Genomic DNA, 26,894 nt, shown 5'->3' with positions numbered 1-26,894 from the left:
TATATATATACATACGAAATCGTATTTTCAACCGTCAAGTGTGTTTATTGTAACTATTTACAATTTTAAAATCATGATGTTAGACATTAAGCGTAGTCAATAGCTATTACCACATTAAATTAAAAAACTAAAATGTTACTTAATAAAATTTTGTAGTAATTGTAATAGTTATATTACTAATTTATAAACTAGTAGCCAAGAAAATAGTCCTATGTCGTTGCCAGTATTTAACTATTACATTTAAAAATTAAAACAAAGTTGGTAATATACTATTATCAATTTGTATCAACCAAACTTGTTGGTAGCCAAACAAGTTGGTACCAAGTATAATTGGTACGGTACTGGTAGAAAAAAAATTGTAGCAACTTTAGTTGGTATGATGCAAGGTTTGAGTAAAAATGAATTGATATCATAGCATGTTCAGTCCTACTCAAGATTTCTTGAAGTCCATTTAAAATATGAATCTTATTCAAATTTACCCTCAAACAATTCCCATTGGTTTTGTGTTTTGTAGTGACAATCAATAAAAGTTAGTTAATGTCAATCATTTTCTAGAATTGGGTTATTCTTGCAAAGACCCTTATTTACCCATAGAGAACTCTATATGACTCTTTCTATATTGGTGTTTTGTTATTGTAAATACCAATTTTGTAACACTTGGATTTAGGGTATGTTCCTTTTAGCCCTTTTATATTTAATTATTGCATTTTGGTCCCTGGAGTAGTACGCGGGGCGTACCACATGGTACGCTTAGCGTACAAGCTCAGAAGCCAGTATGTGGGGCGTACCACATGGTACGCTTAGCGTACTGAGATGGAGCTGGATCGCGGATGTGAGGCCTCGTACGCTGGGCATAAGAGGGTTGCGCTTAGCATACTCGGAGGTTATTGAAACCCTAAATTAAGGGTGTTGCATCCTATATAAAGACCTTAAGTCCCTTGAGTTGGCCTCTTTTCCAGCCTCCATTGCCCTAAAACCCTAAAATCAACCTTTAGCCTCCATTCTTGTGTTTTTGAGCTCTTAAGAAGAAGTTGGTGTTTGTTTTTCTCATTTTGAAGAGATTGAAGAAGGTTGAAGGTTCATAGCTTGGTGGGAAACTTAGAGATCCAGAATCATCACTCTTTTTAAAAGCCTTTTGAGGTATCAAGTTCATACCTTTGCTTTTGAATGCTTAGATCTCTTTATGTCTTGATTTTTATGCTTTTGGTCCCTTCTTGGATTGGTTGATGAGTTAAGACGTTTGTGGGGCTTGTCCTTTTAGATCTGAACATGTTATGGGGTTCTTAAGCATAAAGGTGCAAGCTTTATGGGATTTTTGGTCACATGCAGGCATTAAGTCACCTATTAAGTCCTTCTTAACTTTAAGAGCTTCATTAAGCCATGCATACACGTAAAGTTAGCAACTTTAAGTGATAAGCCATCCCAGGGAAGTCAGATCTAGGTTTTGGAGTAAGGTCTTAAAGGATTAAGAGCTAAAAATGGAAGATGGTTGAATGGGATAGTATGCTGGGCGTACAAGCCCTATTGCATGTACGGTTAGCGTACAACTGAGTACGCCTCGCATACTCAGTTAGTTGGTCTTTGAATCTTGGATCTTCGGTTTTGGCCATTCTTTTGGGCTTTGATGTTAGGGCTCAGTTGGGCCATCTGAATTCTAGTGTTTTATGCTGGAAATATTATTGGACCTTGGATTAAGGCCCATGGAAGGGATTTGGGCCCAATTTGGAAAATTAGGCCATGTTTGGCCCTTGTATGATAACTTTGGTAAATAGGCCTTTTGGATTGTACGTTTGGGCCTTAGTCTTGGACCAAACTAGGCAAGGGGTAAAATGGTCTTTTTACCCTAGCTATGGACTGATGATTATGGATTGGAATCCAATTCAAATTGGATGTTATTTGGTATTGATAGCTCGGGGATTTGTCGTACCAGCAGCCAGAGATTTAGTCATGTGATTCAGCAGTTCGAGGTGAGTTTCCTCACTATGTGTAGCGGGTCGAAGACACCAATGCCGACCCATGATCTGTTATGTTAGAATACCCATTGTTTGTGTGACACTTGTATATGTATGTGCTTGTATGCTTACTGGGCCAGGCCTGATGGTTATTCTGTATGCGATTATCTGTTATGTTTATATGACTTGTATGTAGGTGGGGCTCGTTATGCGAGTTAGGGCGGGGACCGTTATACTCATTGGACGTGGCCGTTATGCGAGTTTGGGCAGGGCCCGTTATACTTAGTGGGTGGGGCCCGTTATGCGCGTTAGGGCGGGGCCCGTTATACTCATTGGATAGGGCCCGTTATGTGTTATATATGTATGGTATGTGGTATCTTGGGGAACTTACTAAGCTTTGTGCTTACGATTTTCAGTTTATGTTTCAGGTACTTCCAGTTTCAAAGGGAATGGCACAGGATGATTGCAGAGCACACACCACCTCGTTCCGTGTTTTGTGATTTACTCTGATTTGATATGATGATTGATACACTTGTTTTATCTGGATTGTATTGATGATGTTTTTGGAATACTGATTTTATTAAATTAAAAATGAAATTTTCGGGTCTTATTTTTAGGACGTTTCAAATTTCATGCTTAACTCAAAAACATTATACACAAGTTACATTATTGGCCGCTATGGTTGGCAAAAAAAAATACCATTACAGGTCCTTATAGTCATTTTTATTGAAACCGTTAGTTTTTCAGTTAACTCCAATGCTAAAAGTCATTTTTTCACTTCTTTTATGTCACTGTTTAAACCGTAGGGAGTCTTCTTTCCAACGTTGTCACTCCCACCACAAGAGGATCCCTTGCCTCCACCAACATCTCACCTTTTTCGCTCATTCTGTTGCATGTTCTATCGACATCCCCATTAACGCTATCAATACCTCAGCTATTTTAGCTTTTCTATTGATTAACTTTTAACAAAATTTTGAGAGAGACGTTGGAGTCGCCATTTTCCAGAACGGGGCAAGTTTCAAAGAATCTTACTTCTTTGCAAACATTATCTCTTATATACTCAATACATAGTTCATTGTCGAATATCGCATCCTCCTCACAAAAGATGGTGACAAGCCTTTAAGAGAGATTTTCAAAATCAAGCACATTCAGTTCCTCCTCAAATTTTGGTAAGTGATTTTTTAAAATCAGAAATTATTGATGCTTGGTGTAGGGATGAGTGGTGGGTGGTGAAGATTTCAAGAGAATATGAAATCAAATATTTGGTGAATTTTCAGCATCCTAAGGAAAAGCTTTTGCTCACTTTGGATGAAATAAAGTTTCATCATGATTGGGTTGATGATGTTTGGGTATATGCAAAAAGAGAGTATATTGTGTTCTTAGATCTGTTTTGTTTGGCTTATGTAATGTTTAGACCTCTATAATGGCTGGATTACTTAATGCTTTTATTAATTTATTTTGTATTTTATTGGTTTCACTCCCTTTATATGCATGTATGTGTAAGACTGTATGTGTATATATGTATGTGAGTGTTTGTGTATGTATTTGTACGTTTGAGTATGTGCATGTATGTTTGCATATGTATTTGCATGATTCTGAATGTGTATGTGTTTGTATGTCTGTATATATGTATGTTTTTATGTGTTTGTATGTCTATGTATACACAATGTCAATATAAAAGAAGAATATGAATATGATGTCTTAACAGGATTATTTTTTTGGATGTATGATCTTATTTCTGCTAAGGAAAAACCAGTGATGTTTAGGTTTCACTTTTCAGTGTCAAGTATAATGCGACAATTGGTTAATTTTTAAAATATAGTGTCTTAGATAGTATCAATTAATAAAGTAACATCTTCGAGCTTGTATTCATACAAACATATTCGCTAGATATAAATATATTGCTTCTATTTACTAAATTTTAATGATAACCAAGTGTTTTCATTAAACTATGTGTAGTTTGAAAAGGAAGTGTATGATATCTTTTTGGTAAATAATTTGATTATAAAATCCCTATCATGGTTGTCATGATCATGCTCTAGTTGACCAATGATGTCTAATAGGAATCATAGATTTGAAATTTCTGTCATCTAAAACATAGCTTTCATGTTCATCACAAATTTTTAATTAATCTTGGCCTACATCATCATAAATTAATCTTAGTTTTTCCTAGGAATCAAGTTCTCTAACGCCACACTATGGAAGGCCAATGGATGTCCATTTCATTAGGAAGTTGTACTTTATGCATAAAATATGATATATCTTAAGAATACTCGAAATTAAATGATAATTCCTCTTTGTAACTCAGAACTATAAGATGCATAATTTTTTGGATTCATCTGAATCTAAGATTAGTAAAGTGCCGATGTTTAGTACAGGCAATAAAGTGGCTAATTAACCTCTTTTCCAAGTACACACATGATTATAGCATGATTGTTTTTGATACGAAAACTTTTGATCAATAAGTCAAGTAAAGGCCGATGCACTTTTATTTGTTAAGTATGGTTATTATTAATAAAAGAATCTATATACCTTGTTATTATAAGGTAAGAAACTATAAGTATGTTGGTATTATGTGTAAAACTGTAATTACATTGTTGTTATGTGTAAATAATTATTAATGTGATGCTATGATGAGTTAAATATTGCTATTTTCTGTATATATATATATATATATATATATATATATATATATATATATATATATATATATATATATATATATAAGTATATTGTTATTATGGATATAAAGACACTGTTATTGTGGTTAAAAATAAGATATATTAACGAAAAAAATATATCTACGTTGACATTTTCTGTAATTTTTCCAAACAAACTTATTACCAAATCAATGTTTGGGTCCATAAAATTTGTATTTTGTGATTGCATGTGAACATAGCAGAATTGATGGTTACCAAACCTATGGTCGACAACCACCATAAGTCCATGAGCCACAAAGGACGAATTCCATCGATGGAGTTGCATAAGTGGTCCATGATTCACACAACTTCCATGGAATCCAAGCCTAAATACTACGTTTGAATCCATAGATGTGGCCAATGCTATACAACAAAAAGGTTTACATCACACGGGAGTATCTTATGTAGAAAGCTCTAGGTCTTTCTAATAAGACAATTCTGTAATAATGAATCATGTTTTTTCTTTCAGTTGGTGACTTTGATGATACTTTATACCAAACCGAATAAGGACGAATGTAATGGTATGAGTGACCCTTTATACTGCTTACGTTTTTTTTTAACTTTTTAACTTTTTTACAACACAAACAATTGTATGATATGAGATCAATATGAACGGTGAAAGACGTTTAGCTCATTATTCATACATGTATATTCTCTTCAAATCTTTTTACCAAGTAGTCTGTGGTCCAATGATGCTAGAATTTTACTCGATGACTTAATAAAAATATTACTTAAATCTGTGAGTTAATGAAAGATAAACAACTTAATAGAGAAAATAAGGATAAGTTTATATTTTTCCTATCAAGCCATACTTTTTACAAATAAGGAGAAGTTAAGTTTTTCCCACTAAGCTAATCTTTTAACAAATCTTTATTTTTTGCTTTCATTCGCCTAAAAGTAGGTAATGTTGTTAAATATTTTGTAAACATCCTTCGGACAACAATTAGTAGAAAAAAAAAATAGAACCTTATAGTCACCAAATTAGCTTTCTATTCGAGTTATTTTTACATATATATTTTCATGCATTAAAAGAGCTTTGCTTGAACGATATGCAATCCTTTCATATTAGACGACACCTTAAAGATTACAAGTTTAAATCATCGAAAACTTCTTTAGAATCGGTTGCCTTCAATGATATTCAAACAAACTGTACACCATAACAACAATCTAACAAAAAAAAAACCCACAACCTCAAAAAAAATGAAAAAAAAACATTAAAATTCTCACTAATTCATTACTGGTTCAAGATCCTTTAAAAGTCCAACCACCTGTTGCATACTCGGCCGCTTGGCCGGAAGATCAGCCGTACATAAATACCCAATCTTCAATGCCTCCACCATTTGAGCCTCGATTCCTGTGTTATGAATCTTTGGATCTATCGCCAAAAACCCACAATTCTTCCTCACTAAACCTCTCACCCAACTCACCAAATTCGAATCTTTTGAGTTATTTTCATCTGGGTATTCATCTTCAACCGGGTTTTTCCCTGATATTAACTCAAGAAGAATCACTCCAAAACCATAAACATCGGATTTTGGAGTAATCACATATGGTGACGAACTATTCGAGCTTCCATCTTGATTCAAAAACTCGGGTGGGACATACCCAAAGGACCCACGCGCCATTTCATCTTGAAGATCATTCCCAAAGATTTTCGCGAGTCCAAAATCCGATAATCTTGGTTCAAGATTCAAATCAAGATAAACACTGCTCGCCTTGACGTCCCTATGGATGATCGGTGGCGAACATCCATGGTGGAGAAACGCAAGTGCGCGAGCAGTGCCTAACGCGATTTTATGCCTAAATTGCCACGTGGCCAACAAATCTCCTGACCCCGTGTGTTGAATCCCAATACTGTTACCGTTAGTAATACTGTTACTGATACTGTTATTTTCATCTGCTTCTGCTTGCCATGTATCAAAACGCCAATCATCCGTGGTTTGAATTCCAAGCGGAAGATCGTGGAGCAAATTATGCAAGTTGCCATTCTCCATGTAATCGTAAATCGCGATTCTTTTTTCACCCGCGAGACAATATCCGGTTAAAGGAACAAGATTCGGGTGTTTTATTCTGCCAAGATACTCGAGCTCTCTAGCTGCTTCTTGATCGGTCATGGTGGATCCAAGAACTAGAACTTTTACGGCTACATGGATCCCACCGGGTAAAAACCCGCGATAAACCGGACCAAAACGCCCTTCGGCCAAAAGGGTACCCCTATCAAAATTCGAAGTGGCGGATAGAAGATCGGAAAAGGTGAAATTTAGTAATGGCTTTTCAAAGATAACTACAGGGACTAAATTTGCAACTTTTACATCTGCTACCCATGTGGTTGAATCCGTTTGGAATGAAAATGGACCCGAAATCACTTGTTCTTCTTTATATGAATCTTGCTTTACGGCCCACATTTGGGTTTTTTTCCGACAACCGAATGCACAAAATAGCAATGCCCCGAGTAAAACGATCAATGAAATGGTTAAAGCTAAAGCAAGCTCGAGTCCTTTATGGGTATGAGTTTTGGTCTTTAAAAGATTAGGGTTTGCAGCAATTGGGCAACTATTTGATGAACCGATGAAAGCAGAGTGAAGGGTTTCGAGGGAAAATTGTGCGTCACAAAGGGTTAGATTATTGTAAGAAAAGTTGAATCTTTCCATCCATGGAAGCTTTCTCAAGAGCGAAATGGGTATTTCACCGGTTAGATTATTGAAAGAAAGATCGAGATTTTGGAGGGTTTTTGAGGTCAAAAGTGGGATTTTACCAGTGAGATGATTACTCGAGAGATCGAGTGTTTTCAGATGAGTTAACATCGAGATTTGGTCACCAATTCCGCCGATTAGATTCGTGTGGGACAAGTTTAAGTATTCTAAACTAGGAATTTGATCGATTTTGAGAAAATTTTGCTTCGAAAATCTGTTGTTGGCGAGATTAAGGTGTTTGAGATTATGGGTTTCACTTAAATTACTGAAAAATTCCCCACTAACTTCATTATCGGAGACATCAAGATAAACTAATGAACTAAAGTTTACCTGAGAAATAAGACCTTCGAAGTGATTACTACTCAAATCGACCACTTCCAATGACTCCTGAAAGATTTCAACAACAGAACCCTGAAAAAGATTCTTGGAAATGTTAAGGTATTTTAAAGATTCTAATTTCGAAAAATCTGAATCTTTTCCCTTCATTTCATTTCCAGCAAGATTCAAGCTTTTGAGTTTGGGAAATGACGAACTAAAACCATCGGGAAGACTTCCATTGAAACTGTTGGAAGAAAAGTCAAGAGAAATCAATGAACGACATGCTAAGATTCCCAATGGAACAGTGGAATCGAACCCATTTCGATTGAGATTAAGAACTTGTAAACTGATTAACGAACTAATCGATTCAGGGAGACTACCGAAGAAATTATTGAACGAAAGGTCTAATTTTTCAAGTGAACCGAAGTTTCCGATGTTACTCGGAAGATTCATGGAGATTGTGTTGTTCGAAAGATTAAGAGTTTTCAGTGAACCCAAACTCCAAAAATCATTAGGCAAATTAGTGATCTGATTACTGCTTAGATCCAAAGATTGAAGCTTTGTGAGTTTGCCGATTGTGTTATCGGGGATTGAACCAGAAAGACCCATATTAGGAGCATTTAGACCTATGACATGTTCTTGATTGGCATCACAGAAAACAACTTGCCATGAACAAACGGGTGAAGAAAAATTGTAAACATGAGAAATCGAAGAATTTAAAATACCCATTTTCTGAAAGAAATCAGAGATGAAGAACTCATCTGTATTGGGAATGGGTGTGGGCTGTTCTTGTTGTTGACCAAGGTTTGACCTGAAGAACAGAGTAAGAAGAACAATTGAACCAAAGTGAGCAAAACCCATGTTCGGAAAAGGAGTTTTCAAGACTCCAAGAAAGCGCTTCGGTTTATCATCAATTTGAGTTTAACTCAAACACCACCACCCGCCGCCGCAGCCACCGCCATCCACCGCCGATCGACTACCCTAAATGAATTGGGTATTTTCAAGAAATTTACGAGAAAGACGAGTTTATCGCCATTTATATATTTCCCCTTCAAAAGAGATGGGCTTTAGCTTATTTGGGGATTGGAGGCACGAGCAAGCCAAAAGAGAAAACAAGAAAATTAAAAGAGATTTTGTCTTTCTGTTGAAAGGGGCAATAAAGGCATCAGGAAAAGGTTTGATTTTTATATAGTTCTTTAATGGGAAAAGAAATTGGGTAAAAAATGTTGGGAAGAGAAATTCACAGTGAAGTGGTTTGGAAAATTCATTAATGGACATGATGAAAAAGGGTTAGTGGGCAAATGTCGATTGGTTGGTGAAATCATAAGAACATGCTTTAATAGAATTCAATGATCATCAAGCAAAAAAATTATAATTGTGAAAATTATAAATTGATTATTTATCTTTTTTTTAAAAGATATTCAATTTATATTTTAGAATAATAATAATAACTAGATATTGCTCATTCATCGTTTCGCGGATATGCAGGTCGTGAGTCTACTTATGTATATTTTGTTGGTGATGCATAAATTTTCTATTTGGTAGGGATCATTTTTATATTTTCTTTAAATAGATGGGCTGTTTCTATAAAAAAAATTGACCAAACCTGCCAACATAAGAAAGTATTGAACACAAGGATCGCTTCTGTAACATAAAATCTACTTAGGGACCTTTTTTTTAATTTTCATGGGCATTTTTTGTAATTTGTTTTGTACACAAGGACCAAACTTATCGTATGAAAGTGTTGTTGTTAGAGTGAATGTTGCACATAAAGAAGAACCAAAGTTCCAATTATTCTTAGGGAAAATGTCACTGTAGCACAATGAAGTTATGTGATTTGTCCGACTTAACTAATTATGTTTTTTTTACACATTAGGTCATCTAACTTTTACTGGAGATATCAATTAGGTCATTATCGTTAGTTTTTAACAATTCCTTCGTTAAATAGTTATCTAAATTACACGAATGGTCGTTATGGTTTAAATTTATTTCGTAGTTGGTCCCCTACCAGCCATGATTTTAATTATATGACCACAATTGTCACATTTCTGAAACTTTGGGAACCAAAGTCTAACATTTTAATCATCTTCCCCATCAAATCTGGTTGAAACACGAATGCATCCCCGAAACAATTGGGTTCTTAGTTCTTCTTCGGTTGTATGATGTGTTCTTGGTTCTTTCTCACAAATTGATTGAACTCATTTGGAACCCATAAACCATGTCCCTGAATTTTAGGTTTTCGATATATTTTTTCATTTATTTGAATGGGTTGATTAATTATGGGGTCAATTGAGTTCTTGAAAGCTTAAAATGTCATCGTGTTTAGGTTCAAGAGCTTATGGGTTTAATATTAATCAAATGATCAAATGGCCACGTACTGGTACTATTTCCAGTAAAACAATTTTAAATTTGTTGTCCCCAAGTTCAACCTTATCGGAATCAAGCAATTATCCGATTGCAATTTCCACTCGAAAGCCACGAGCACCTCGAAAACGACCAAATCAAACTTACAATTAAGCAGTTGCTCTGTTGTTCATGGGGAAATCAAAATCGAATCGAATTGTGTTTCTGTGAAATTGAGCGATGAGGGTCTTGATGATTTTGATACTCAGTCTCTTCTTGATGAGGAAATATAACAGGGGATTGATAGTATCATGGGGGATTCGAATTCCATTCTAGTAAACGATGAATCAAATGATATTATTTCAACTGATTCCAACACTAGCCATTGCTACCCAATGGGATTGGGATTCGGGGCTAGAAAACAGAGTGAAAGTGTTGAGAAACGACGATGAAGGAAACTAGTGGAGGATTCTGATGGTGGACATGGTAGATATTACACCGGTGCCACCGGTGAAATGTGAAAAATCTTCGGTTGGAAACAAGAAGAAAAAGAAGAAAGTGAAGGAATTGATGAAGTCGGAACACGAGGATTTCGGTTCCAGAAAGCAACGGTTGCTACTGAAATTGAATTACGATGTCGTTTTAAATGCTTGGTCAAATAGATGGTCGCCGTTGTTGGAGGAAATTTCGCAGTCGGCGTCTCCGGGAGACGATGTACATGTATGTAGTCTCTTTCTATCAATAACCAAGTACTTTTTAATCAAATACAAATTACAAGAATATTAGCTATTTACGTTTTAATCATTTTAAATGTTTGATTTATATTTTATATGGGTCATGCTAATTTTCTTGAAAAATGTTCTATTGAAATGTAATTAAAAAAATGTTCTTGTGAGAAAGAACCAAGAACCCAATTGTTTCGGGGATGCAACCAGATTTGATGGGGAAGATGATTAAAATGTTAGATTGTGGTCCCCAAAGTTTCAGAAATATGACAATTTTGATGGTATAGTTTAAACCATGGTTGGTAGGGGACCAACTACGAAAGAAATTTAAATCATATGGGTCATTCGTGTAATTTAGATAACTATTTAACGGGGGAATGGTTAAAAACTAACGATAATAACCTAATTAACATGTACAGGAAAAGTTAGATTACCTAATGGTTAAAAAAAAAAAAAAATACATAATTGCCTCCATTGTTCTTAACTTATCGTTAAAGTCACTTGTCAAAGAATATAAAATAAAAACCTTTTATTTTTTATTTTTGTGGTGAAAGTATAAAACTAAAAAAATATACTATTTCTAAGCAATTTATTTTAGACAAAATTTCACAATTGGTCCCTATGGTTTATAAAATATCGCACTTTGAGGACTTCCTAGCAAAAAGTCACGTGACTGGTCCCTGTGGTTTGTAAAATTACATGAAAGGTCCTCCTGCCGTTAAATCTAACTTTTCAGCAGTTACATTTTAATGGAAAATACTATTTTGCCCTTGTACCAATATTACAATACACTACAAACCTCAAGGACCATTCATGTAATTTTATAAATTTGAAAATTTATATATATATATATATATATATATATATATATATATATATATATATATATATATATATATATATATAAATTATAAATTTCGCATTTTTTATTTATATAAATTATAAATATAAAATTTATATATATGTATATATATAATTTCAACAATTTGATAATTTTTTTTATCTTTTTGACATTTTGTTTTCTATTTTTATTTTATAGTTTTAGTTATTTATGGTTTTTTGTTATATTTTTATTTATTTTGAATCAAGTAAATAAACTTAAATTCGATAAACCATATCGAAATTATTTTTTCTTTAATTTTTATTATTTGTGAATTGAAGCGTTAATGTTTTTTTATTTATTTTTTTTTTTTAATTTTATGTCATTACTGTTCTTGTTTTTTTTTGATGCGTTAATATCGTTAGCAACTTTAAATTTGCATTTATCATTATCATTATTTAACCTTTTGTTTTCTATTTTTGTTATAATTTTAATTATTTATTATTCTTCTATTGTTTTTATTTATTTTGATTGAAGTAATAAAAAATAGAAAAACAAAAAACAAAAACTCAAACACCAAATTCTAATATACTCTAATATATTAATACATTTTACATTTTCATCTTTTTTTTAGTTTTTTCGTATTTTTTTTAAATTTTTTAGTATTATTTTTTTTAATTTTTTTCATATTATTTTTTAATTATTTCCTATTTTTATTTTTTAATTATTTCCTATTTTTAATTTTTTCCTTGTTTCGTTTTTATTTTTCATCAACTTGATAACTTTTTTTGACCTTTTCCAAAAAGTGTAAAATGTAGGAATATATTAGAGTATATTACAATTTTGATGTTTGAGTTTTTTTGGTTTTTTATAATTTTGGTTATTTATGGTTTTTGTAACTTTTTATTTTGATTCGCGTAAATAAAATAGTTATATATACAAATATAAATAAAGAAAATAAACATAACTTTTTTATTTACACAAATCAAAATAAAAAAAAGTTACAAAAACCATTAATAACCAAAATTAATAAAAAAAAATGCGAAAAAAACCAAAAAATATGAAAAATGTAAAATGTATTAATATATTAGAGTATTTTACAACTTTTGGGGTTTGAGTTTTTGGTTTTTTGTTTTTCTATTTTTCATTACTTGAATCAAAATAAATAAAAACAATAGAAGAATAATAAATAACTAAATATATATAAAAAACAACAAAAGATAAAATAATGATAGTGATAAATGCAAACATAAAGTTGCTAACGGTATTAACTATAGAACATCAAAGTAAAATAAATAAATAAATAAATAAAATAAACCGTAACAACAAAAAATTAAAAAAAAACATTAACGTTTCATTTCATAATTAAGAAAAAAAGGTTTCGATATGGTTTATCGAACTTAAGTTTATTTATTTGAATCAAAATAAATAAAAACATAAAAAAAACCATAAATAACTAAAATTATAAAATAAAAATAGAAAATAAAATGTCAAAAAGATAACAAAAAATTATCAAGTTGTTGAAAAAATATATATACATATATATAAAATTTACATTTATAATTTATATATATACGAAATTTATATTTATAATTTATATATACATAAAATTTCAAATTTATAAAATTACACGAATGGTCCTTGAGGATTGTAGTGTATTGCAATACTGGTACGAGGGCAAAATAGTCTTTTCCATTAAAATCTAACTGCTGAAAAGTTAGATTTAACGGCAGGAGGACCTTTCATGTAATTTTACAAACCACAGGACCAGTCGCGTGACTTTTTGCTAGGAAGTCCTCAAAGTGAGATATTCTGTAAACCACGGGGACCAATTGTGAAATTTTGTCTTTATTTTAATATATGTCATAATATTAAAAGTGTTGATAAGCTATTAAACATTTTTCAAAATATTTTTTTTTACAATTTTTAAGAAGTTATTTTTTCAAAAGTCTATGCTTTCTTAATTTTTTTAAAAAAGGCTTATTATCTTAAAACTATAAGTGGCTAATGAGGTTCAGTTCAATTAGACGGAGACATACTTCAATTTTTCCTTCCCATGGGTTTTTGGGAGAATAGTACCGAGTTTTATCCGTGTCCAAATCAGTGAAACCCCTTAATTGAAAACTAGGTTGCTAAGGATGTTGTTGTTATCTTTTCGGAGAGGCATTTGAACCCGAGTTCGTTGGGTGTTATGACATACTGTTGTATTAGATATCACTGTCCACAACACCAAACTACCTTAAAAACCAGAGTAAATTACAGAAATGGTCCTTGTGACTTTGTCAAATTCTCAGTTTTGTTCCCTAAGTTTAAAATTTGATAGGTTACATCTATGTGGTTTGCGAAAATTGCCCTCTAGGTCCTTGGTCCATATAAAAAGATCAAATTACCCTTTCTTTCTTTTTTTCATTTTCTTTATATATATATATATATATATATATATATATATATATATATATATATATATATATAACTGTTCTTTATCTTTATTTTAATAGAATATTTTAATAGAATTAATATAGATTATTTATAAAATTATTTTTATTTTTTAAATCAATTATCTAAATTATATAAACTCATATTATTATTATTATTATTATTATTATTATTATTATTATTTATTGCTTTTTTTATTTATCTTTATTTTTTTTGTTTAAAAATCTTTTAATATTTTTGAGGTTTTATTTAAATATATTTTTTAATGTTGTTTTTTTTGACGTTTTGTTCATCCAATATAATTATTTAATGTTGTTTTTTATATGTTCTTTGTTTACATTATTCACTTATATGTATGGTTGTAAACGAACTGAACGTTCGGTACACTACTAGAAAAACAACCTTTTACGACGCGTAATGCGTGTCGTAAAATGCTCAGACGACGCGCAAGTGCACGTCAAGAAAGGTCTTGTCATAACGGAAGACGACGCGCATTTGCGCGCCGTCTGTTTACGACGCGCATTTACGACAATCATTTACGATGCGCATTTACTACGCGCATTTACGACGCGCAGTTATGACGCGCAATGCGTATCAAGAAAGACCCTGTCATAAATAAAGACGACACACATTTGCGTGTCGTAACCTTACGACGCGCGTGTTTATGACACATAATGCGTATCAAGAAAGGCTCTGTCATAAAGGCAGACGACACGCCATTGCGTGTCGTAACGTTACGACGCGCCTTTACGACTCGCAATGCGTATCATTAAATCTACTATCATAATCGAAGATGACATGCATTTGCATGTCATAAATTCCAGCTGCCAGTTATATGTTCTTTGTTTACATTATTCACTTATATGTATGGTTGTAAACGAACTGAACGTTGGTACACTACTAGAAAAACAGCCTTTTACGACGCGCAATGCGTGTCGTAAAATGCTCAGACGACGCGCAAGTGCACGTCAAGAAAGGTCTTGTCATAACGGAAGACGACGCGCATTTGCGCGCCGTCTGTTTACGACGCTCATTTACGACACGCATTTACGATGCGCATTTACGACGCGCATTTATGACGCGCAGTTATGACGCGCAATGCGTATCAAGAAAGACCCTGTCATAAATAAAGACGACACACATTTGCGTGTCGTAACCTTACGACGCGCGTGTTTATGACACGTAATGCGTATCAAGAAAGGCTCTATCATAAAGGCAGACGACACGCCATTGCGTGTCGTAACGTTACGACGCGCCTTTACGACTCGCAATGCGTATCATTAAATCTACTATCATAATCGAAGATGACATGCATTTGCATGTCATAAATTCCAGCTGCCAGTTATATACCCCTTTACGACGTGCATTTACGACACACATTTACAATGTGAATACATATAATAAAAGACAAATATATATACCAAAACATTCATTTTCATCTAAACGTCAAACAACTTACCTAACAACATTACATACATGTCAAGTTACCTTAAGTAACATTACTAAAAGTTAGCAAAAACATGTACATGTGTGTCAAAAGACTACCTAGCATTACAACACATGTCAAAAGACCATACCTAGCATTTCACTGTTAACCATAACATTGTTTTGCGGATAGATTGTCAAAAGACCATAATCATCGATAAATGAAGCCTGTAACAAACTCTGACCATTCTTCACGTATCTCATCGATATCATCAGTTGTGTACTCAACTTTGCTATCCCCGATTTGTGAAAAAAATTGCATATTGTTTTTATTAATAAAAAATAGCATATTAACATATTCTGTAACAGTAAGTTGCTATATTTAACAAATAAGCATAAAATGTAAATTATTCTTTCTTAATAGGGCATTGTACTTTCAAATGAATGAAAGCACATTTTAATTTTGCATGTAACCTAATATTTCAATTATAATTGTGAGAGTAGGATGCCATAAAATGATCCTTTTTCAATTCCTTTCCTATTAAATTATAGTAATGAAAGTAGAATGCTATATCCTTACATTGTCTTTGACCAACACTTCAATTCCTTCTTCCACTATCTCCTTCATGAACCTTAGCATGTAGTAGCCACATTCGGTAGCTCCGGGCTGAACTGGACACTACACAATTACATATAAAATGATCATTGCAATTGATCCAAAAAATAAAGTTAAAACTACAATTTCAATAAGGAATTAAGTGCTGACCGTAACATTAACCCAATTTAGTTTAACCCTTTTGTTGGATCCACTTTGTGTAGCGTACAGAACCATTGCCCTATAAAAAGCATCAACAAATAGGTGTTTATTGTATTCACATCAACTGTTTTGATAATTTATATTACTTACGAATCAACAATTTGCTTCAACTGCATATTGAAATTGCTAGAACTCAAGGAATCAAGATAATAGCAATTATCCGATTTCATGTCTAGTACACCCAATACCCAATGTCTTCTACAAAAACCACAAACAAAATTAAGTCAAATAATTAACATAATTGCAGTCATTTTCAAAATAAAATGTCAAAATCAAACGCGGGATTGTAGGGCATAAAGATGATGTCATTGCCCTTTCTTTTAGACAACCGATCTGCTAAACCTCTTCTTGCATTGTCAATATTCTTAGATTTCCCTTTACGCGTACTTGGCGAAAATACCACAAAACTTTTGATAGGAAAATACCCTTTAGACAACCGATCTGCTAAACCTCTGCTTGCATCGTCAATATTCTAAATCTAGGGATGATAGGAAAATACCACAAAACTTTTGAAGGTACGTTTTTGGTATTCTTCTTCCAACGAGAAGTGCCACAAGTTGGACATTGAGAAACATCTTTATGTTCTTTCCAGAATAGAACACAATCATTTTCACATGCATGAATCTTCTCATATTGTAGACCTACTCCTTTTATCAACTTCTTGGACTCATATATCGAGCTAGGGATGGTATTGTTTGATGGTAAGATATCTTTTAGGACAAACAACAAAGCATCAAAACTAGCATCAGACCATCCAAACTGACCCTTCAAATTTTGGAATTTCAATAATCCACTAAGTGCATTATACTTTGACCCTACATAAAGTGGCTTATCACATTCTTCAAGAAGTGATTTCAACGAATCAGGTTCTTCGTCTACATATTTGAAGGCATCATGTAGCATATCCTTTGTATAAATAGCATCAGGAGGAATGGAATTGTTAGGGCATCTAGAATCACTCTTGGGTTGTTTTTCTCCATGGAAAGACCAAATTTTATAATTCTCATCGAAGCTGTGGGCAAACAAATGATAACGGACATTGTCAATTGAGTGGTGACACAAATTGATGCAATTTACACAAGGGCATGGAATAACATCTAACTTCGGATTATTAGTTTTTGCAAACTCTAGAAAAGCATTCACACCTTCATCATATGCATTTTATAATCTACTAGAGGAAATCCATGATTTATCCATTAACATTTGTTTCCAACCTACATAATTATTTACCATTTAAAGCAATAATGATTACGCATGTTTAGGGACAAAAACTGTGCAAAAGCAAAACTGTACAGGGCCAAAACTGTACAAGGACAAAAAACTATACAGGAGCCAATCTTGACAAAAAAACTGTTCAGGGGCCAATCAGATGTCAAATACATGTTCAGGGGCCAATCCTTTACAAAATTTTATATTTGTATTTGTTGTGCAAGGACAAAAAAACTGTACAGTGGCCAAAACTGATGCAGGGACCAAAACTGTACAGGGACAAAACTAAAGCAGGGACCAAAACTGTGCAAAAACAAAACTGTATAGGGTATCAATTACTTTTTCAGCATCCATTTATTTTTATTTATTTATTAATTTAGTTAATTAATTTTTCAGCATGTTATTAGTATAAATCAATGTTTTCTTTTTATTGTAGTTCCGGATTGCATGTTGTTCATATTACTTTTTCAGCATGTTATTAGGGGTAGTTTAGTCTTTTGTTTAGTTCAGGATTGCATGTTGTTCATATTACCTTTTCAGCATGTTGTTAGGGGTAGTTTAGTCTTTTGTTTATTTCAGGATTGCATGTTGTTCATATTACTTTTTCAGCATGTTATTAGTGGTAGTTTAGTCTTTTTTTCAGCATGTTATTATGTGTATCTGTTTCTTTATACTATTAAAATTTTGAATATGAGCTTGTTTGAATATTTTTATATGTTTTTTATAAAATTTTATGAGCTTTTACAGAAATTTGAAAGTTAGAAATACTGTTAAAATTTTGAATATGAACTTTTACAGAAATCTGAAAGTTAGAAATTTTGAATATGAGCTTGTTTGAATATCTTTATACTATCTGCTCTTGCTGTATAAGTACTATAAATGTTTCAAGAACATAATTATGCTACTTGTTTGTCATCTTTCAAGAACATATATGTATGTTTGAGGATTCATGTCCATAATATTTAAAGTGAGAGATACTTTTAACCATTTTACTTGGCTTTAGCTTCCTTGTAAAAAGCCTAACAGAGTTGAAGTCAACCAAAGCATATCAGAAATGGGCTAAACAGGTGTCCAACACAAAACCACCTGCAAACCCGTTACTTCATAATTTATGTGTGTGACCTTTTTACCCTTGGGTGGTCAATCTGTTTAAAATTAACTTTATTTTTCAATATGTAATTATCTAACTGTAATATTTTCTTTAATAAATATAGATTGCTCCAAGCCCAATCTTACAAATATAAATACATGCATTTGATATTTTGTTTGATGTATTTTTAAACAGTTACATTTTTAGGTATTAAATAGTATATACAAGGATTCATTTTTGATAGATAGAAAGTAAATGCCATAATTAGGTATTAACTGTCAGTTGGTTAGATAGAAAGTAACTGCCATAATTAGGTATTAAATAGTATATACAAGGAATCATTTTTGATTTTATGTATGTTTGAGGATTCATGTCTATTTCTTGACCCTGTATGTTGGTTCAACATTTGAATGATGTTGGTTCCTTACTTTTGTTTTATCTGTGTACATTTTGTTGATTTTAGCTGATTGGGCGTATTGTAATTAATTCGTTCCTTTATCTGTGCGGGTTCTCAGTATTCAGTCTACATTGTTCAGGTTCGTTTTGCTATTCGTCCCCTTCCACCGTTTGACTGCAAATTTGTTTGAGTTATTGGAAATTGGCATTAGATTATCGCTTTTCCATGTTCGATCAAAATCAGGAAATTAGTTACAGTGATTTTGATGACACGTCTATTTGATTATTTTCTACTAGTTACAGGAAATTAGTTACAGTGAGGGTCATTTTTGTCAGGTATTTGATTATTTTCTACTAGTTACAGGAAATTAGTTACAGTGAGGGAAAGTTCCAAATGGAAAACAACTTTGGGAGTTGATAAAAGGCCTAGAAGCCAACAATCTACTATACTACACACCTCTATTGACAAGTATTTGATTATTTTATATCTTTTTCTAAAACAAAAAAGCATTTTATTTAACATGACTACTTAGAAGAAGAATTATGATTTGATGGTTTTGTTGATGCATTTACAAATTACAATTACAGGTTACATTGGTTCAGTTTCTTTCTTTGATAATGTGTTAGAAGTAGTTAAAAAGCTTCGATCCATCAATCCTACACTTACATATGGTAAGTTATGAAGGATATGTTTTCTTTTTGAGACTTGTGAATACCAGATATTGGGAAAAAGAAGATTCTGGTGGGAAGGGTAGTTTTAGTTTTACAACTTTTACTTACTTGGATTGTTATTTGTGGTGTTAAAGTTATGTTGATTTAGTGATAAGTTGCTTGGGACTCCACTGGACAAATGATCTTCCTGGTGCAATGATACAAGTAATGATACTTATGTGAAAAGACGATTACGTCCTTCTCAATAGCAGCCTACAGGAACTAATGTACTGATAATTGGCTACTTGCTTTATATGTGTGACAGAGTAGGTTGGCATTGAAACCTGATGGCTGGTTTTTAGCAGCTATTTTTGGTGGAGAAACACTAAAGTTAGTTATATTTTTTATTTTTCTTGCAAAATGGAAGTTTACACAAGATGAAACCATGAAAAGAGCAGCTATAATCGACAATCGGAGGAGAAAACCCAACTAAGTGCAAGCATATACATGAGGAGAAAACCCAACTAAGAGCATCGGTTTTCTTGAAATGTTACGTTGTGTTCAAATTGAGAAGCTTCAGAATGTGAGAAACCCTTGAATGTGTTCAATTTATCATCGATTTCATAGATACCAGGCGCTTCTTCCCCTCATTCTGCTCTTGCTCTTCTGTCACTTGATTCTAGCAAATAGAGATGAAAGTTAGTTCTCTGGCCAACCGGGGAAGTTTCAGCAGGAACACCAAGCTCAAGTAACTTCTCCAATACCTTAGTCGGACCTAGGGCACGTAAAATTGAATAGTCTCCAACGATGGCAGGAGAGCCCAAGCTCGTCGGCGATGCGAAGTCAGCCGGAAGAGAAGGAACCTAACATCGTCGGAGGGGAAGTCGCCGGAAGAGAAGGAACCTAACGTTGTCGGAGGGGACATTGTCTGCAAGGCGAGTCGACGATCGATTGTAGAGAGAGAGTGTATTGAGTGATGATCAGAGTGTTTTGATCTTTGTTGAAAAGCCCTAGATATGTTTAGCGGATACCTCGATTTTCGAAACAAGAGCGCGTCTCATTAAAATTAAAAGGAGGCGGTTATAGAGGACGCACGTTTAATGGAAAGCGCCCTCCGTGTTTTTGATTTTTTTCTTTAAGACAACTAGTCTAAAGGCACGCAATAATGCGTGACATATATGCTTAAAATTTTTGAAGAGAGGACACCATTTTAAGGTCACTTCCATTTGCGTAACATAAATCACGGAGTGTCGTGGATTGCACGTCGTAAAAGGCTATCTTTCTAGTAGTGGTAACGTTCGTGAACTGTTTGGCGAGAAGTTCGTTTATGTTTGTTTATTTAATAAATGAACGAACATTAAAAAAAATTAACGTTTGTTTAATTAAACGAACGAACATGAACAATGGTCTCGTTCGTTCATTTATGTTCATGAACGTTCGTTTATGATGTTCGTTTACGTTCATTTATATTCGTTCGTTTAATTTATTTATATTTATTTATGTTCAATTTTTTTTATTATATTACCATATTATATATTCGTTTATGTTCATATATGTTCAATTGTATTTGTTTATCATTGTTCGTTTATGCTCGTATAGTATGTTCACGAACATAAAGGAACGAACATTAACAAGATAATTTGTTAAACGAACAAACATGGAAAAGAAAATCTCATTCCTTTATCCGTTCGTGTTCGTTTAGTTTGTTCACGAACATATGTCAGTGATTCTTTTTTGACGTTTTGTTCATTTAATTTATATAATGATTTTTTTCGAATCCTCTCTAATAAATGAATGTTTTTTTGTCACTTGTAAAATTCTCAAAAGTTTTGCCACATGTAATTTTGTGGAAGTTTTAGAATTACTATTTTCCAATTGTCGTTTTTTGGGAATTTCCATTTTTTTAAAATATAATTCCATAAAATTCTAAGGAGTTTATAAGGAATGAGAATCATTCTATTAATTTGATAATAAAGTCTCATAATTGTTCTAAAGAATATTTGATTTCATTTATAAATGTTCCAAAAGATTACATTATGTTATGTAACATTGTTATTTTATAAAATATTTAATGTTTAAATATTGATATTAAATTTCTATTTTTAATAAACCCGTGTATTACACGGGTCTTACACTTAGTAAACAAATTAAAACAATAACCCGAATAACTATCATTCTTCGAATAAAATTTTTTAATATTTGTTTTTTTCTCTTTCTTTTAACGATATATATATATATATATATATATATATATATATATATATATATATATATATATATATATATATATATATATATATATATATATATATATTACCATGGTTTCGAGGGAGAATTACTATTCATTAGCCTAAATTCAAATCATATTATAATTGTTGAAGATAAAATGCAAATAAGCTTCTAATTGGAAATAGCAAGTTTGATTCTTCTTATAACAAACTTTTATATTTACACTTTTCCCTTCAACTAATTTTGAATTACCAAATGGCTTCTAGCGCAACGGTATCCGGTGTTGTCTTCCCTCCTTGAGGTTGATGATTCAAGTCCCGTCATAGACATATATGAATTTAATGTGTAGTTTAGCATTAGGTTAGATTTGCCGTTTAAAAAAACTAATTTTGAATTAATTGTTTTCATCCTTAATTATTACAAAGTTATATTATTTGTATTTTGTAAGTTACGATTTCGGTCTCGTGTTATATTTTAAAGTTATATTTTTCATCCCTTACATATTTTGTTTTTATACTTTTCATTTTCATTAATATTAATTTTTATTAATTATTTTTTTATTAATTGTTATTTGTAGTATTGTACCAAATATGATATACTTTCAAATTTTATTTTTGTCCGCCTCCTTCATACATAATTATTAAGATAGAAACTTTATTTATATACTTATTGTGGTCCACTTTGCAAATGGTTACCTTGAGACCACGAAGTTTTTCAACACCGTGCTTATGTTCTTATATCTTGAAGATGATAAAAGATTAAAAAACGTTTGAATGTAATTATAGTTGTTCTGTTGCTTGATTTTATATGATCAAAATATGTTGGCTCAAGATCATCACCATAAAACTGCATAAATTAGCATCATTGTGGTAGGAAATAGCATTATTGTTTGCAATTTTGGGACTGGTTGAAAATAACTATGTGGAAAGTTGTCTCAAAATTTCTCCCACAAACCTTATCCCTGTCGAGCTGCATTTTTCATTATATCGGGCTTTCACAACATATCACAGACGGTCCAAGCCCAAGTTAATCACTAAATATCAAGGTAATAATAAAATACCAATATTTCTTTATGAATGATACTAATAAATTTTGTGCAGTATACACCTACTAATAATATATTTTTAGATAAACTATACAAATCATCATTATGGTTTGGCTCAGTCTACATGTTTAGTCCATATGTTTTTTTTCACTCAAACTTTCCCTTGTTATTTTGAGACTTGCATGCTTCATCCCTTCCAAACATGGCATGACTTTATCACCCTTACTTATTATTATCTTTAATTATTATTTATAAAGGATATGGGCCCACTCCATAATTCACTCTCTTGTCTTCCTTTTTATAAAACCTAAACTCCGCGTCGTTGGTTCACAATCTTCTTCACATACTATAATCTTCTCTTTGTCACAATCATCTTGTCATTGCCTCTACACCCTACACCATCATCAACTTAACTTAACATCATCTTCAACCCTTACCACTCACCTCCATCATCACTTGTTCACCATCATCTTCGCACCACGATCACGCTCCCGCCACCATCATCTTCTCAACGCCTTCATCTTCACGCTGCCATCAATATCATGTCATTATTAGAACACATACCCAATACTACACCACCATCTTTTCCCCTATACATGTGACATCTAAAAATGTATGACCTTAGCCAATAAGTGAGTTATATAGTTTAATGTATAGACAATATATAGTAGTGAAAAAGAATGAATATAAATGGATTATGTATGAAAAGTTAAGAATATTGAAAGTTGGCGATAAACGCATTTGATACAAACTGAATGCAAGATTAAAACAAGTTTAACGACCATTATAGGATGCGTTATGCAATGATTAAAACTTGAAAACTCTTTTTAGTGATTAATAAGTGATTTATGATGAATGATAAGAGTCAATGAAGCAAAATTAAGAAATATGTGATTTTTGGGGAAAAAATCAAAATGGACCTAAAAGCAACCTTGAGGCCAAAAATATGTCTTCTTTATGTCCAAATTACATGTATAATAATTGGAAAGTTCTTGAAAAGTAATAATGAACAAAGTAAACCTCAGGCTAAACAGATTTTGTACAATACAAAGGTTTAAAGTTTGAAGAAATTAAAAGTGGAAAAAATGGAGTGTAGCATGTTAATATCACACTGTGAAGACACTAAGGCCACGCGGCCCATGAAAAGGGATACAACCTTCTTTCTCTGGCGTGTGAAGGCGAGTATGTGGGCCCAAAGGCTAGATTTTTGACACTTTATATCTAAATCCTTCCTCTACACGATGACCTATGTCACACACCTATCTGAACCCATTAAGTCACCTATAATCAAGTATTTTTAGACTGTCTTTTTGTAATTTCATCCAAAAATACTCTCAAAGCATATAAGTTTGTTCTTGGTTCCATAGTGTGTGTAAATCGTCTCTAAGCAATACTTAAGGGAAAAATCAAGGGGCTTTGATATCTTCATTTTGTACGGATTAAAAGTTAGGAATCATGAACCCTAATTTTATAGTTTAATTGTATGGTGAAATTCAAGTTAGATAATGATAATCTAAGTTGTAAAAACAAGTTATTCAATAGAAATAACATGTATTAGACATGATTACTTAGTTTTATTTTCATAGACTAAATAACAAGATGGTTAGGCAAGATGATGACATAAATGGGTTCGTATGACTTATAGATTATCCAAAGGAAGTGATACTTATCATTTATACGTTATAAGCTTGAAATTAAACTGTAAAGTCGTGAAATTTTACTCAATTTTTTTTTCTTTTATTTAAAACACTTTTAACAGAATATAGTAGTGGAAGTTTAATTTAACATTTATTTCAAAAAACATCACCAACGTTACTTTATTCTAAAAAACAACCCTCATCAAAGTTTAAGTTTGCAAAAACCATCAGTAAATGAAAAGTCAAACTACATGTCCAATATGGTATCTTCTAATAGAGAAATATCAAGAACATGACTAGCCAAACACCCCATCCTCACCAACCCAATCAATCAAGCTACTTGAACCAATGCAAAGCAAAAGCAACAAGCACATAACAAGTGTTAGCATATGCTAAGTAATTCAATCAAAAGTACAATGTTATTGAAATATACATATCCCAAATGGGTCAATAAAACATCACACAACATGTAATCAATTTCATACATTGCATAGCACCATATACATCATAGAATCATCAAAAATAATATATTAATGTTATTCTTCATTTTGAACTTTATTAATAATTACTCATCACCAAATTATCTTTGTAATTATTCATCCTTTTCATCACCACAATATTATGACACCCGTAAATTGGGGCTGGACATTTAAGGGATTATAGTTATGATTATTCATTTCTACTGAATAATTAAAAATCCTCAAATAGCATTATTTAGAATAAATAATATAAATGAAAGTTGTATTAGTCATTAATACGAACTCCTAAGTATAAAGATCTCAAAAATCTGACGTCGTATCAAAAATATATGATTTTTCGAAGTTACATGTTACAATGCAGTACATCAGTATTTATTATAAAATACGAAACGAAAATATATTACTTGTTAGCCAAATTAATGTAAACGATAGTTGATGTCTGCATAATTACAAAACCATAGATATAAAGAACATCAAGAATAGAACTCGTATGAAGAAGTTATGAATTTCATAAGGTCATTCATATCATAATCTTTATAAACTATAAAATGAAAATAGAATGTGAATTAGCTGTTGACATCTAAAGGAAAATTGTAGTACATAGAATTACGAAATCGTGTATATAAAGAATGTCGAAAACGGAGCTCTTATGCGAAAGATACGATTTTTCGAAGAATGCGAGAAATTACCTGCGAAGGGTGATGGCACCATAGGAAAGTATCACATGGAAGCTGCACACTCCAACTCTCCCACCACCCAACATCGATGTGTCATCAACAGAAGCAGCCACATATACAGGGTAGGGCATGCTTTTAAAAAATGATATAAATAGGTCCGATTTTTCTTCATTTTAACCCACACCTTCCTCCCAACTTTCTCTCTAACAATTGGGATTTGATACCTCATTCCGAAGAATTTTAGCAAGGCGTTGCAATGTCGAAAAGCCCGATGAAAGAAGTAATCAGTCGAAGTTCTGCTAGCGGAGTTTTCGAGTTTTCGCTAGAAAACCTATAAGGTAAGTTGCACTTACTACGCTTGTTAAGTGTAACTTGTATTGGAGTTCATTATCATTGTTATGAACCCATGAATAAGATTTATCAGTACTACCAACTATAATTCTAATTGATTTACTTACGGGAGTGATGTCTAGGAAACATCTTAGTGAGGTGTTTCAAGTGGATTTTCCAAATAGTATATTTATATACCAAATGGATCTTACCTCAAATATGATCTTATCTGGTCATTTCTTAACTAATAGAACTTGGTATTCCTTGGGATTAATGAGGATCTGAGATATTATTAGTATAGTCTCGAATAATACAATCGAATGCTAAGACTTATTAATATTTATATTTAGGTCGTTTAAAAAGGAAAAGAAAAAGTGTTAGGCGAGGAACTAACCATACCGCGAATCTTCCACCTCAAGCAGGTGAGTGTATAGTTACTTTCAAGAACACGATTTTAATAAAAGTATTTAATATCAATTGAATGCTTATATGTGAACTAAATGCTAATTATCTGGAATATATGTTAAGTGTATATTTGGTAATATTATAGGAAAATCTTAATAGAAGTATTATTACTTAAAAGATTAAATGTATACTTAAATCTTACATATTCTGTGCTAAATGTATAACTTGCATTGTAATAGTATTGCATGAATAGGTAAACTGTATTGGAAGTGATTACAGGTATCGTAATATTGTATAGTTATAAACCAGTGTTGCAGAAATCGGCCTAGGCGACCGATTAATTGGTCGATTAATCGATTGACGGCCTTGAACCGCTTACGATTAGGGTGTTTGACGGAAATTGGTCAGAATCGGTCAAACTCGGACTTGGTGGTCCTTAGCAGTCCTCGACGAAAAATATTTAAAAAATTTAAATTTTTTAATTTTCAAATATTACACCAAAATTTTAAATCTTCAAA

General features: G+C 32.3%; 1 protein-coding gene and 1 pseudogene across 1 annotated transcript; one reads left to right on the top strand and one right to left on the bottom strand.

Annotated features, from left to right (window-relative positions):
- Window positions 1–5,748: 5,748 nt before the first annotated feature.
- Window positions 5,749–8,822, bottom strand: LOC145124337 (Leucine-rich repeat protein kinase family protein). Its single transcript, XM_079059643.1, has one exon. It carries the CDS (start codon window positions 8,521–8,523, stop codon window positions 5,878–5,880), a length of 2,646 nt encoding a protein of 881 aa, XP_078915769.1. The 5' UTR covers window positions 8,524–8,822; the 3' UTR covers window positions 5,749–5,877.
- Window positions 8,823–9,972: 1,150 nt separating this feature from the next.
- LOC145126970 (uncharacterized) lies at window positions 9,973–11,897 on the top strand (annotated as a pseudogene).
- The last annotated feature ends 14,997 nt before the right edge of the window (window positions 11,898–26,894 follow it).

Source organism: Lactuca virosa, chromosome 7 (assembly GCF_052849685.1).
Source record: "Lactuca virosa cultivar CGN04683 chromosome 7, Lactuca_virosa_CGN04683_v6, whole genome shotgun sequence".
NCBI classification, from domain to species: domain Eukaryota; kingdom Viridiplantae; phylum Streptophyta; class Magnoliopsida; order Asterales; family Asteraceae; genus Lactuca; species Lactuca virosa.
This window is presented reverse-complemented; position numbering and strand designations above follow the sequence as displayed.

Coding starts and splice junctions, on each gene's coding strand:
- LOC145124337 (XM_079059643.1), bottom strand. CDS start 8,523: ATGGGTTTTGCTCACTTTGGTTCAATTGTTCTTCTTACTCTGTTCTTC.